We start from the raw sequence: 12,053 nt of genomic DNA, 5'->3' as shown, positions 1-12,053 counted from the left end.
GTAGCTGAGCTTCCTCCAGCCCGCTGCTTCTCCCCAGCTGTTGTTTTAAGGCAATTGCTCTGAAAGAGACACTGGATTGCCTGGAGCCTTCTGTTATTGCTCCACACAATTACTCCACAGTACCAGAGAGGTTTTTCTCAATAAAATTTTTCATTTGCCATCAGGAACAAGTCTGTGCAGAATGTTTCCCTCTCTGATTACAAAATTAAATTGGCTTCTGCTTTCCTTTTATAGTTTGTGACAGGAGTGCCACAGTAATTCGTAAGGGCACCTCTTCTGTTTGGTTTGTTTTTTGTTTGTTTTTTTTTTTTTTTTCTTTAAGACTGTTAAGAATTTCAATATAAAATGTCTGGAAGTGAAGTATCAAAGTTACATAAGGCAAAAGCAGTAAAATGGTTAATTCATGTGTTGGGTTTTTTAAAAATGTACTCCTAATGTGTGTTTAGTGTAGCTTTTTATTGTAATGCTCAGAACTCTTTGTGCCTCAGAAACTGAAGCTCTATGGAGCAAAACTTGGGGCTTGTCACCTTTAAGGTTGTGTTGTTCTGCAGTTATTAATTAATCATTAAGAGTTTGCATTTATTTGTCTGGATAAAGAATATCTTATTCTGTCTGCTACTCCTGTGAAGCTGTGACCTGAAGTGCCTTTTCTACAGCGGAATTCCTTAACTTGTCATCTTTGCACTGGTATTTTTTTACCAGTTTATATATTTGATTTGCGCCAAAATATTCATTCTGTTCAGAATAATTAAAAATATTTTGTGTGTGTTACAAATACAAATTAAGATTATTGTTGATGCAATTATTGTTTATTACTAACAAAAATTAGTAATAATAAAAAATTGTTTTTAAATGGGGGTGATGTTCTGTGAACACCAGGAATATCAAAGCAGCTTCCCAAGGCTCGGAATCTGTTGGCACATTTGAACAGGACTATTAATGGAACTTTTTCATTATGTAATGAAGGATCTTACTCAAATACTTCAGCAGCAGAGTATGAACTTTATTTGCCTGCAACATTTCCATCTACAAAATTACCTTATTTTGAGTACTGCACCAACATATTGGCCAAAAGCTTCCCCTGCAATAATTGCCAGAGCTCCACTGAAATTGGAGAACATGAAGTAACAAGTTTCTAAAGGGATTTTTTGATATTTGCATTAAATTTTCTTTAGAATTGTTTAATAGTTAACAATTGCAGTAAGACTGGAATAGCTGAGTATTTCTGTGTCCCTGCCCTGGAGGAGGCACATGCAGGAGCTGCTGGTGACCATTGGTGTGCCTCACTGACACTGCTCCTTCCTTCTCTTGCAGACATCTGGGCCTTGACTTAGTTCCACGGAAGGACTTTGAGGTTGTGGATTCAGATCAGATCAGTGTTTCAGACCTTTATAAAATGGTAAGAAATTCTATGGGAGATTCCTCTGAGTTTTCACTATGGGAAGGAAAGAAGGGAAAATGTTTTTATTCTTTACTCTTATATGTTTTCTTGTTTCCAGTGGTGTTGTGAGTTAAATGTCTTCTTCATTTGCACCCTGACCACCACAACAGTATCTCTTCTACCCTAAGCAGTGACATGCTTTGATGCATTTTTATTTCAATTTATAAAGTAACTTCCTGTTAACTCTTGGAAGGTTCTCTGAGTCTGGAAAATCTGTGAGAGCCATTATTTGATTCTTTGAGCAGATTTGCAGATGAAGAATACCTAAGTGAAAAGTCTGGATTTGTGATTGCATAGATAATAAACATCTTTGCCCTGTTGCAAAGACTTTTTGACTTCACAAAAGAAGGGGAGAGAGGAGGGAGACCAGTGCATAACTTAATTTAATAAAAACTAATCCTTGAACATTAAGGCTGTCGCTCCTGTATGTCAGTGCTCCTTAGAAAGCATGAAGTGCATTTGAAGAATATTCAGATTTTCAGGTGAAGTTGTCCAGTTCCTTCACTGGAGTGAGTTCCAAATGCTGTCATTAGTCACTTGTACAGTTTTTCCTGTTTGCACATAATGAAGTTGAAGTTGTTTTGGAAATGTGAATTGTGCCATTAGTGAACTGTAAAGCCACTGATGCATTTTACTACTTAACTGTGTTTAGATTCTTTGTTAGTAGGACTAATACATATAATTTTGGTTTGGATTATGATGTAACTGTAGAGGGAGAAACAACAGCTATAATTCAGGAAAGTGAATGAAAACCCTTCCTCAGATGCTGTTTAATCTAAAAAAAAAGACAAAAAAACCCTCAGAAATTATTTTGTACAACTTTTTCACTTAATATCTTCCAAAGAAAATAGTTGTTTTCTACATAATGTTTTTAGAGTGTCACTCACCTCTAGGAAGCTTTTAATTTCCTGTTTTAAAACAGTTTTGATTTTCAGCTATTTAAGATTAGGGGCAGAGAGGTCCATGGCTTGGTGATGGGTTTGGTTGCAAGATGTGACTATCCCTTAAACCAAGGGCATGTTTTGTGAACAAGCTGGATGCTGTTGCTGGTTTGGATTATTTGCACTGTATAACAGTGGATTTCATGGAAAGAAGTAAGAATTATTGCATAAGAAATATGAAAGTACACCAGTCTATAGTGCTAATTTTTAAAGTTTGTTCCTAATTTGCCATGGTCTGAGGAAAATTTAGTGCCAGTACAGCAGAGTTTTCCTTCAGCACAGCCTGGAAATAACTCGGTAGCAAATTCCATCAGTGAAGACTCAGGGTGTGAGATTAGTTGCTAACTAAGGATTGGTTTATTACTCTGAGGTTTATTCTGCACATTTTTTTTATTCTGAATACTTGGAGTTCTGCAAATAGGCAATATTTATTGCCAGAACAGCCTGATTATGTCACCCCTTGGTCCTGTGACTGTCTGTGCTGCTCCGTCCTGGGCAGGGCTCAGGACAGCACCATTACTCACTTCACACTCCACTGCTGCTGGAGTCTGTAGATGCAAGAGGACAGTGCTGTCTAATCACATCTCTTCACAGTCAGGAGGCAATTTCAAGAAGCAAAGCAGCTGAAAACCTGTTACTTTTTTTAACTTAAATTTGGTAAAAAATGAAGGAAAGGTATGTTGGTGACTTAGGTTGTTTTAGGGTTTTTTCTAATGTGGTTTGGGGATTGTTTTTATTACTTAACAAAAACCCAGGGAAGATTTCTCCTTACTTAAGACAAAATACTTTATGGATTCTCAAATGAGCAGTGAGGTTTTACATTGTAAAATAATCTTGCAGGAATAGTTGTGAGAGCCAAATTACTTTCTTATATTTTCAGGATTGCAGGATGTTAAATGTAACACAGAAAACACTCATTAGCAGAGCAATGGGTGAGGTAGCACAGCAGACTTTTCTCTCTCTGACAACAGAGGTTCAAGCACTTTTCACTCATTTATTAGACTTAGCACTGCTCTTCTTGAGAAATTGGAAGCTGTTACATTTGAGCCTCTCTTTTAGCTCTCATGTTTCATTGCTAAGTGTGTTTGTGACTGCTGGGTGATGCTGTATTCATCTCTTTGGCAGAACTATCGTGCTCTGAGGCCTTGCACATCCTGCTGCTCCATGTTACTCATTCTGAAGCTAAATGCCAGTGGCTGCAGGATGCACAGCACTTGTCAGGAATTGTTGCTTTGCTCCTGAAGGAAAGCAAATTGCCTTTTCCCTATGACAATGTTTGTGACTTTAACCAATATGACAGAACACTTTTTAAAAATACATATTACTTTTGAATGGTGGGAAAATATGTTCTCAGAATTCTGCCACAGAGCTCAGTGCTGGAGTTGCCCCTGGATTGAAGTTGTCATTTAGGAACACAAAGTCCTGCAGGATGTCAGGAACACTTGGATGGCACATTTTAGTGGAAGGGTTACAAGACACAAATGTCTGAAGTCATTTTACAGATCAGAAATGTTCAAAGCTGGTGATGAATTTTGTTTAGCTTTTCTATAAGGTTATTGAAGTGGGTATGTGTCTTCAGGACAAGTTCAGGAGGTGCATGAAAGGCACAGCTCTTGGCTGTGTAACTGCTGCAGCTTATGCATTTCTTGCAGGTGTGTGAGAGAAATGCCGTGAGTTCACCGGAGTTCCTAATTAAAAAAAAATAGAGCTCCTAAATAAATAGTTCCAAATTAATGCTACCATCGCCTCAGAACTGTTAATTCTTTATTTAAATGGTAAATGTGATTGGTAAGGTGGAATAGTCAAGAAAATAAGAATTCAGTTACTCAAAACTCTTCTAGATAAGGAAAAGAACTGGGCACAAACTGGACAGAAGATCATGAAATCTTTGTTGATTTTCTCTTTTGATTTTCTTGGTTGTTCTTTGTAAAAACCAAGCAGATTGACAGAGAACAGGTTTGTGTGTCTTGGGTTCTGAAGCCCAGTAAAAAGTCAGATGAGAATATGAAGACAGAAAGCAGTTTAAGACTGACTTGGGAATGAAGGGATTCACTCACCAAGCATTGTTATGGAGGAATGAGGAAGAACATCACTGAAAACTGATATTGGTGGATAAAATGCCATGAGAAAGAGGTTTGATGAGAAAATGGCGGTAAGGAGAATTGATAGTTCTTTCGGTAAATTAAGAACAAAAGCACAAGATGATAACAGGCCAAGTTGGATAAATTCAGAATTCTTCATTTCCTCCAGGCATTAGAGTGAAAGGGAAATTGAGATTACTGAGAGCCAGTTTACAAAAACAGAATTATAGAGAAGTATAATAGAATAGCACAAACGGGTAAATAGAAAAATTAGAAAGGCAATGCACAAATTCAAACATAACAAGCAACTGTGTCAATTGTATCAAGAAACAGTTTTATATAAATAACCTGCTACTAACTGGGAAGCTAAAAGAAAATTTTTATACTGGGAAAAACCAACTGGCCCTTGATACAAGAAAATAACATGGCACTGAATCCTTCTTGCCCCACTGAACTCTGGTAAGGTGGTAACTTTCTCAAGAAGTTTTCAGTTCCAGAGGATTTGGAGCTGTGTACGTTCCAGTTGGGATCTTTGGAGAAGCCATATCATTGGTTAGTGATAATCATTGGGAAGACAGATAAGGTTCCAGAATACCAGCAAAGGGCAAGCCAATTTCACACCTTAAGAATAGGTGATGGAGGAGGAGCTGGTAATTTTTCTCTCCCTGTAAAAAATGCTAGAAATTAATAATAATTACTTGCAGCAAAGACATGAGTAATAGTGAGTGTGAACTTGTCCAGAATAAGCAATTTTTAAAAGTTCCCGAACACAGATAAGTCTAGTGGATAGAGGAGAAGCAGCCAGTGCCATATTTAGATTTTGGTAAAGGTTTTAAATGTTTGTTTTAATTTAAATTCTTGAAAGGTCATTAGTTCTAGATTAAATTACTGTAGTGTAAACACAGAGCTAGTTAGAAAACACATGCCAAAAAAAAAAAAGAATGGTTGTCAATAATTTGATTAAATAGGAGGAGGGATGAATTAGCTGAATTTCTTGGGGTCATCCTACATTTTTTAATACTTCAAGTTTAATTAAGGGCTAGATGCTGAAATAAGGAGTCTGCTTACTAAATATGCAAAATCCACAAAGTGGTAAATAGTATTTCTGATTCTTTCAGTGGAGGGAAGGATCAGAGTTCAAAACAGTTGAGAGAAATTGAAGAAATTATGTGAAAAATGTGGTATACCAGGGAGAATCATAAATGTAAGGTTTTAACTCCTGCAGTCAGTTGTTGGCTCTGAAGTACAGATAGGGACACTACAAGCTTAGGTGGGTTTGTAGAGGAGATTTGAGGTTATAACGGCATCACAAGCTGAATTAATTAATCTTTTCATCCTAATGACAGATAAGAAAAGAATCAATAGGCCTAGGTTACAATAGCAAGGAATCAATTTAAGCATCAGAAAACACTTTGATGAGGAAAGATATACTGAACATTGTATCTGTTAAAGTTTGCACAACCTTTGCAGACAGCTGTCTTTTGGGAAAAATAAAGGTAAAATTGTTTGGGTTTTTTTTAGAATGAAGATGGATAATTTTTTAACAGTCCTGGTTTTATATCACTTTGGAAGGCTTTTCAGGTTGGAAGGGGCCTCGGGGAGGTCTAGAGGCAAATTTTCTGCTCTCAATGCAAGGTCAATACTGTATTCAGACCAGGCTGCTCAGTGCTTTGTCCAGTTGGATGTTGAAAATCTTCAAAGGAAAGGAAGGAATGTTCTAATGCTGTAATGGCTGCCCTGGTGGAGTTACATTTTGCCTTGTTGGAACATTGGGATATCCCATGTTGTAGTAGAGGACCACAGGATTTTGGCCAGTGTGCTGTGCAGCTCTGTGGAGAGCCTGGCTGCCTCTTCGTGCTGGGAGCTTCATGGTTGCAGGGAGGTGTCACACCTACAAACCTTCTCTTCTCCACACTCAAAGTTCTGCATTCCCTGCATCCTCCTCAAACACCTGTGCTGCTTCACTGGCCTTTGCTGAATGCACTATTTCAGCTGTAGCTTACTCAGTGCCCAGGAAAAATGAATTAATGTTATTCTCAGTCTACTGGCTCCATTCCTGGTAACAGAAACAGTAAATTGTTAAATGTCCCTGCTGCCTGAGTGCTCCCCTGACTTATGTTTGACTTGCTTTAGTGGGACCCTGCCAGCCTGCTGTCCCCAGTTTAGGATCATCTGGGAATTTAAGACCACATAGATCTCAGGACAGATGCCTGAAAAATACACACCATCAGCCACTACCTTTGGAGGCTCCAAATCCTACTGTTTGTGGGATTTTTTAAAATCAAATGATGGGTCTGTCCATGAAGGTGTAAGTTTATAGCTTGGGTACAGGAATGCTGTGGGAGACTGTGCTGAGGGCCTCGCTGGGTTGGGGAGACACAGCAGCCACTAATCTTCCCTCATCTGCTTATTTGGTTATTTCACCTCAGGGGAATCACTTGATTCAGCATAATGTACCCCTGATAAATCCATGTTGGTTATTTTCAGTCACACTCCCATCCAAGTACCCAAAAATGGCATGTACCCTCTGGGCACTTTGCCTGGCCAGAGGCAAGGGCACATAAATTAACTCAGTCACTGATTGTATTGTTATAATGTGGTCCTGAAGCATGAAAGCAGAGAGTTGGTCAAATCTAATCTTTTAGTTGTGGAAAAATGTAAAACCTGAGGTTTTTACTACTTATTGTCATAGATTTACCTCCGTGTACACTCTGTGAGCAGCAGTGTTTGCTGATGAATCTCTTCAGACCACCTCTCATATTTGTGTTGCCTGTCTCATTTTCTTACTTGGATTTAGAGATTAATTTAATCAAAAGAAGTCGGGACACCTTGAATAGCTTAAATAACTGGTCTTTTCTGTGCCAGCTGATTCTGAGTGGTTGCAGGTGACAAAAATATGAATAGGCAACTCAGCCAACTTGAAGGCTTTTAACATTCAGAAGATGATCCAATAGTTACACAAACAATGGACCTGGAAATCATTCGTTTTCTACTGAGAGTGTGAAAGTGAACATTTTTAACTGTGAATGTAAACAGATGTCAAAATATGCCACTTAAAATCACAGAATTGTTTAGGTTGGAGGAGACCTTTAAGATCATTGAGCTCAACCATTCCCCCAGCACTGCCATGGTCCCACCAACCCCTGTCCCCAAGTGGCACAGCTACAGGTCTTTAAAATCTCTCCAGGGGTGGGGACTCCACCACTGCCCTGGGCAGCCTGTTCCAATGCTTGACAACACTTTGGGTGACAAAATTTTCCCTAATAGCTGATCCACTAGTGTGGGCCCAAAACTGAACACAGGATTTGAGAGGTGGCATCAGCAGTGTCAAACACGGGGGCATCCTTGGCCAGCTGGAAAGGGGCTCAGTGAGCATTCTGCCAGCTCCTTCAGTACCCCAGCACCCCCTTTTTGTGTTCTCATTATGAAGAGAATCTTTGCTTTTGTGGTAAAAAGTCTCATTTGTGTTTTGTGTGAAAGACAACATTGTGGTTTAAGAGTATTGCCAAATACATTTTGTGGACAATCTTTTGCTTTCACCTCCTTTGAAGCTTCATGTTTGTCAACAGATCTGCTAATTCTGATATAGAGTGTAAATGTTTGGTCAGAATGAGATGTTGGGTTTATAATAGAAGGAGGGAGGTGAGGAGAATGAAGAGAGTATTTAATAATGTGTGGCAGTGTCAATGTTAATATTTTGGTTTAAAATGCTAATATTAAGATGATGTGCAGGAAAAGGCATGGCAGAATCATTAATGATGGGTTTTTTAAAAGCTCTCTGAAACCTTTTCAATTTAGATTAGTATTTAAATCTCCCTTTGGAGATTAAATGGCTTCAGTGAGTCTTGCAGTCCATTTTGATTATAACATCATCTTCTAGCATAAAAGGCTTTAAATACAGCATCATCCTCTGAGTTTTTAGATATGTAGTTCTTTATACTGATTCTTCTTTACAGGTATTGGGCAGCTGAAACTGTAGAAGAGTCTTTAATTTTCAGGATTTCATTTTTTATTAGAGCAAAAAGTTTTAACAATGTGTAAAATCCATCTTTCTTTCTAGATGTCTGTGTGTTTTAACAAATGCACCTTTCCACAGACAACATACCAGGAGATGAGAATTAGTGGTGAGGTATCTTCCCATTAAGCAGGAGAAGTCAGAGATTATACAGAATAATTAAATTTTCCAGCACTGTAATAACATTTCTTTTTGAAATTCTGTCTAACTTGTGACAGCCATTTACTTTAAAAGCTAAGGTAAATACTCTCTGTAAATGCAAACAGTTAAGCTGTTTCTTTACCTATCTGAGAAAAGCCTTTAGGAAAGCAAGTAGTCTTGTGAGTGGTGATACACTGTGAAAAAAGGCATGAAAAGTTGTTAATAATTGTGAAAGTCATATTTTATAATTACTGTGCTAATGCTACATAAATACAATGTAAATATTTCTTACTTTCAAAAAGGTTTAAATTTTACTATTTTGTGTCTCCACAGCATTTGTCAAGTAGACACAGTGTCCAGCAGAGCACATCACAGGTAAATACCATCCACATTTGAATTTTTTCTTGTCTTTAAGCTCTTGGTAATGTAGCTAAAGGTATGATGGAGATTACTGGGTAAGTCCTTACCCACAGAGCACTTCCTCAGAAGATTCCCAAGTATTTGAGTCACTAAGGTCCTTCTTCAAATTCCATTCAGGTCTCTTTTCCTGAGCTTGTAACTGTTGTTCTTCAAAGATACAATTGTGTAGTGAGATCAAAAGCCTCACTCTGCCCCTGTGACTCTTCTGTCTACCTGCTAACACGTGGCTTAGTGGCTCCTGTTTCACACATCCTTTCTGTACTGGTATAATCCAGTCCTGGTCATAGAATCTGGCTTTGATCTTTACAGACATCTGTGCTTCCACAGGTACCTGTCTTTAAAGAATGAGGATTTCCTTGGCTTTAATTTAAAATCCAGAACAAAATTCCTTTTAAACCGGTATAAATCTGAATTGTAAGTCTGGAAATTTAAGATTTTTTTTTGTTAGGCTGTACCTGTGTATACATTCAGAGGAGGTGAGGACAGGGAACTTAAGATATTCATGCAACCTGTTTATTGAGATCAGCATGAGTGGAGGCAAAGGGATGTAAAAACTGGGGTTGTAAAAGCTGAAAGCCTATATTTGCTTATCCTCTTTTTTTCTTTGGCCACCCCAGCATTCACTGCTCTAAATAGGTCTTGATATTTTGAGCCAAAATGTAAACCTTTCTACTATTTGGCTTGACTGGTTGCTCATGTTATCAACCCTTGTTTTTTTCTACTTGCAGGACACACTGGGCTATTAAGCCTGGTTCTAAGTCATGGATTGTTTTTGAGAGGAAAATGCCCTTAGGATTAAGTCCAAATGTTCCCCCAGCACTGCCAAGGCCACCACTAAACTCTGTCCCTAAGCATCACGTCTACACATCTTTTAAATCCCTCCAAGGATGGTGACTCCACCAGTGCCCTGGGCAGCCTGTTCCAGTGCTTGACAACCCTTTCAGTGTAGAATTTTTCCCTAATATCCAATCTAAATCTCCCTGACACAATTTCTTCCTTGAGAGAATAGACCCACCCCCACCTGGCTACAACCTCCTCTCAGGGAGCTGCACAGGCAATAAGGTCACTCCTGAGCCTGCTTTTCTCCAGGCTGAGCCCCCTCTGCTCCCTCAGCTGCTCCTCATCTGCCTTGTGCTCCAGACCCTTCCCCAGCTCCGTTCCCTTCCCTGGAGAGGCTCCATCACCTCAGTTCTTCCTTGGAGTGAGGAGCCCAAACCCCAGGATTTGAGGTGTGGCCACAGCAGTGCCCAGTACAGGGGGACAGTCACTGCCCTCATCCTACTGGCTGCAGAAATTTCCTCTAGAAGTGAATTGCAGCTGCTCAAAAGAAATAATGTAACAAATGTTACTGACAGTGCTTTAAGTCCATCTGCTTTAAATGGAAATCATCAGGACCCACTCCAGTACTGTCTTATAATTCATTTTCAGTACCAGAATCAAAGCAAAATTTGAGAAATTGGATTGACTTGCTTTACTTGATAAAATCAGATTTCCAATGCATAAACCATTTGTTTTGTATCTGCTTGGTTATCACAGTTTCATCAATCTATTCAAATTAGAAGCGTTAAAAATAGAGGCAGAAAGCTTAATCTAGCCCCTATCTCTGAGGCAGAATATATTTGAGATTAAACTTTTACTTGAGGGCGAGAGGAAAGCAGGATCTCTGTTGAAATGCTCAGGTTGGTCTGTTCAGGTGTCCTTTCTTTGTGAGGAAGTGCCAATGGTTGTCCCTGTTTGGCCAGGTGGACACGATCCGTCAGCGGCACGGGGAAGCCTGTCGGATGCCAGTGCCTCATCACTTCTTCCTCAGCCTGAAGAGCTTCACCTACAACACCATTGGAGAGGACACAGACGTCTTCTTCTCTTTGTACGATGTCCGGGAAGGCAAACAGATCAGGTGGGAATTTGTCAAAGAGCTCAAAAGCTTCCTAGGGAAAGAGTTGTGAGCAGAGCAGATATACTGGAGATAAACACGAGGTGTGTTCTTGTGGCCCAGCTGGAAGGACAGAGCTGGTAGATTATGAGTTTCTGGCCCTGCAGTCCTTCCTGGGAATATCAGAAGTACTGGTCATTGCATAGGAAATTCAGTGAAGCATTCAAGGCACAGAATGGTTGTATTTTTTAGTTTTCTGACTTTGCCTCCAAGAAGGTCTTGGTGTCTCATAGCTTCCTCCTTAGGGACCTCCTCCTGTTGGTTAAGAAGCATAAATAATGACAGGGCCAGGCTGTGGGGCTGGTTTGAGAAGGGACTGCTGCGTGCCTCTGTAACTTTCCTCCCTTCCTTGCCTTCCAGGCCTGTCACAAAATAGCTTTTTGTCCTCACTGTATTGCTCTAAACATAAACCCTTAAGATTCATCCCCATGTCTGTGCTCTCAGTTTATTGAGCTAATTGGTACTAGTCTTAGCAAACATGACATGGGCTGGCTTTTTCTCTTACAAGCATGTGTTTTGAAAACATCAGGGTATGTAGAGGAGCATTGCAGCATTTATTTTGTGTCTTGAAAGTTTAGCAAATGCAACTTGGTCTGATCTGAAGAACACCATATTTGTGCAGTGTTCTGAGTTTTGGTAAAAGCATTTCCTGACAGTCACTTGCTGACATAGTCAAAACTCTCCTAGTTTTCAGCAATTAGTTTTAGATTTGTTTCAAAGTGAAGGAAGAGCCACAGAATGTTCCTTACTCTCTTAGGAAGAAAACTCAAAGTGAAAACAGTTTTGTATCTCTTCAGAAAATTTGTCCCACTGAAAATTGGTCTATATTAGAAAGCTCTGATGACTTGATGGTATTCCTGATAATCCATCTTAAATCCCCCCTGACACAGCTCCAGCCCCTCCCTGCTGTCCCCGGGCACAGCGAGCAGAGGTTGGTCCCTCCCCTGGCCCTCAGGAGGATGCTGGAGGCCCCAGTGAGCTCTCCCCTCAGTCTCCTCCAGGCTGAACAAGCCAGGGGCCCTCAGCTGCTCCTCATAAAAGCTTCTCCTCCAGACCCTTCCCATCTCTGCAGCTCTTTGGG

The 12,053-nt window shown here is 39.7% G+C and overlaps 1 protein-coding gene across 9 annotated transcripts in view; it reads left to right on the top strand.

The window, feature by feature from the left end:
- The window catches only part of DOCK3 (dedicator of cytokinesis 3), a 184,742-nt gene that overhangs the window by 66,629 nt on the left and 106,060 nt on the right, over positions 1-12,053 (top strand). For all 9 annotated transcript variants that reach the window (XM_064432344.1, XM_064432350.1, XM_064432343.1 and 6 more), the window contains exons 7-9: positions 1,315-1,399; positions 8,953-8,994; positions 10,782-10,936. In XM_064432344.1, coding sequence (XP_064288414.1) covers positions 1,315-1,399; positions 8,953-8,994; positions 10,782-10,936 — 282 coding nt within the window. The remainder of the gene's footprint in view (positions 1-1,314; positions 1,400-8,952; positions 8,995-10,781; positions 10,937-12,053) is intronic.

Source organism: Passer domesticus, chromosome 9 (assembly GCF_036417665.1).
Source record: "Passer domesticus isolate bPasDom1 chromosome 9, bPasDom1.hap1, whole genome shotgun sequence".
Lineage (NCBI taxonomy): Eukaryota > Metazoa > Chordata > Aves > Passeriformes > Passeridae > Passer > Passer domesticus.
Note: the sequence above shows the minus strand (reverse complement) of the source record. Positions and strands in the feature narration are given on the sequence as shown.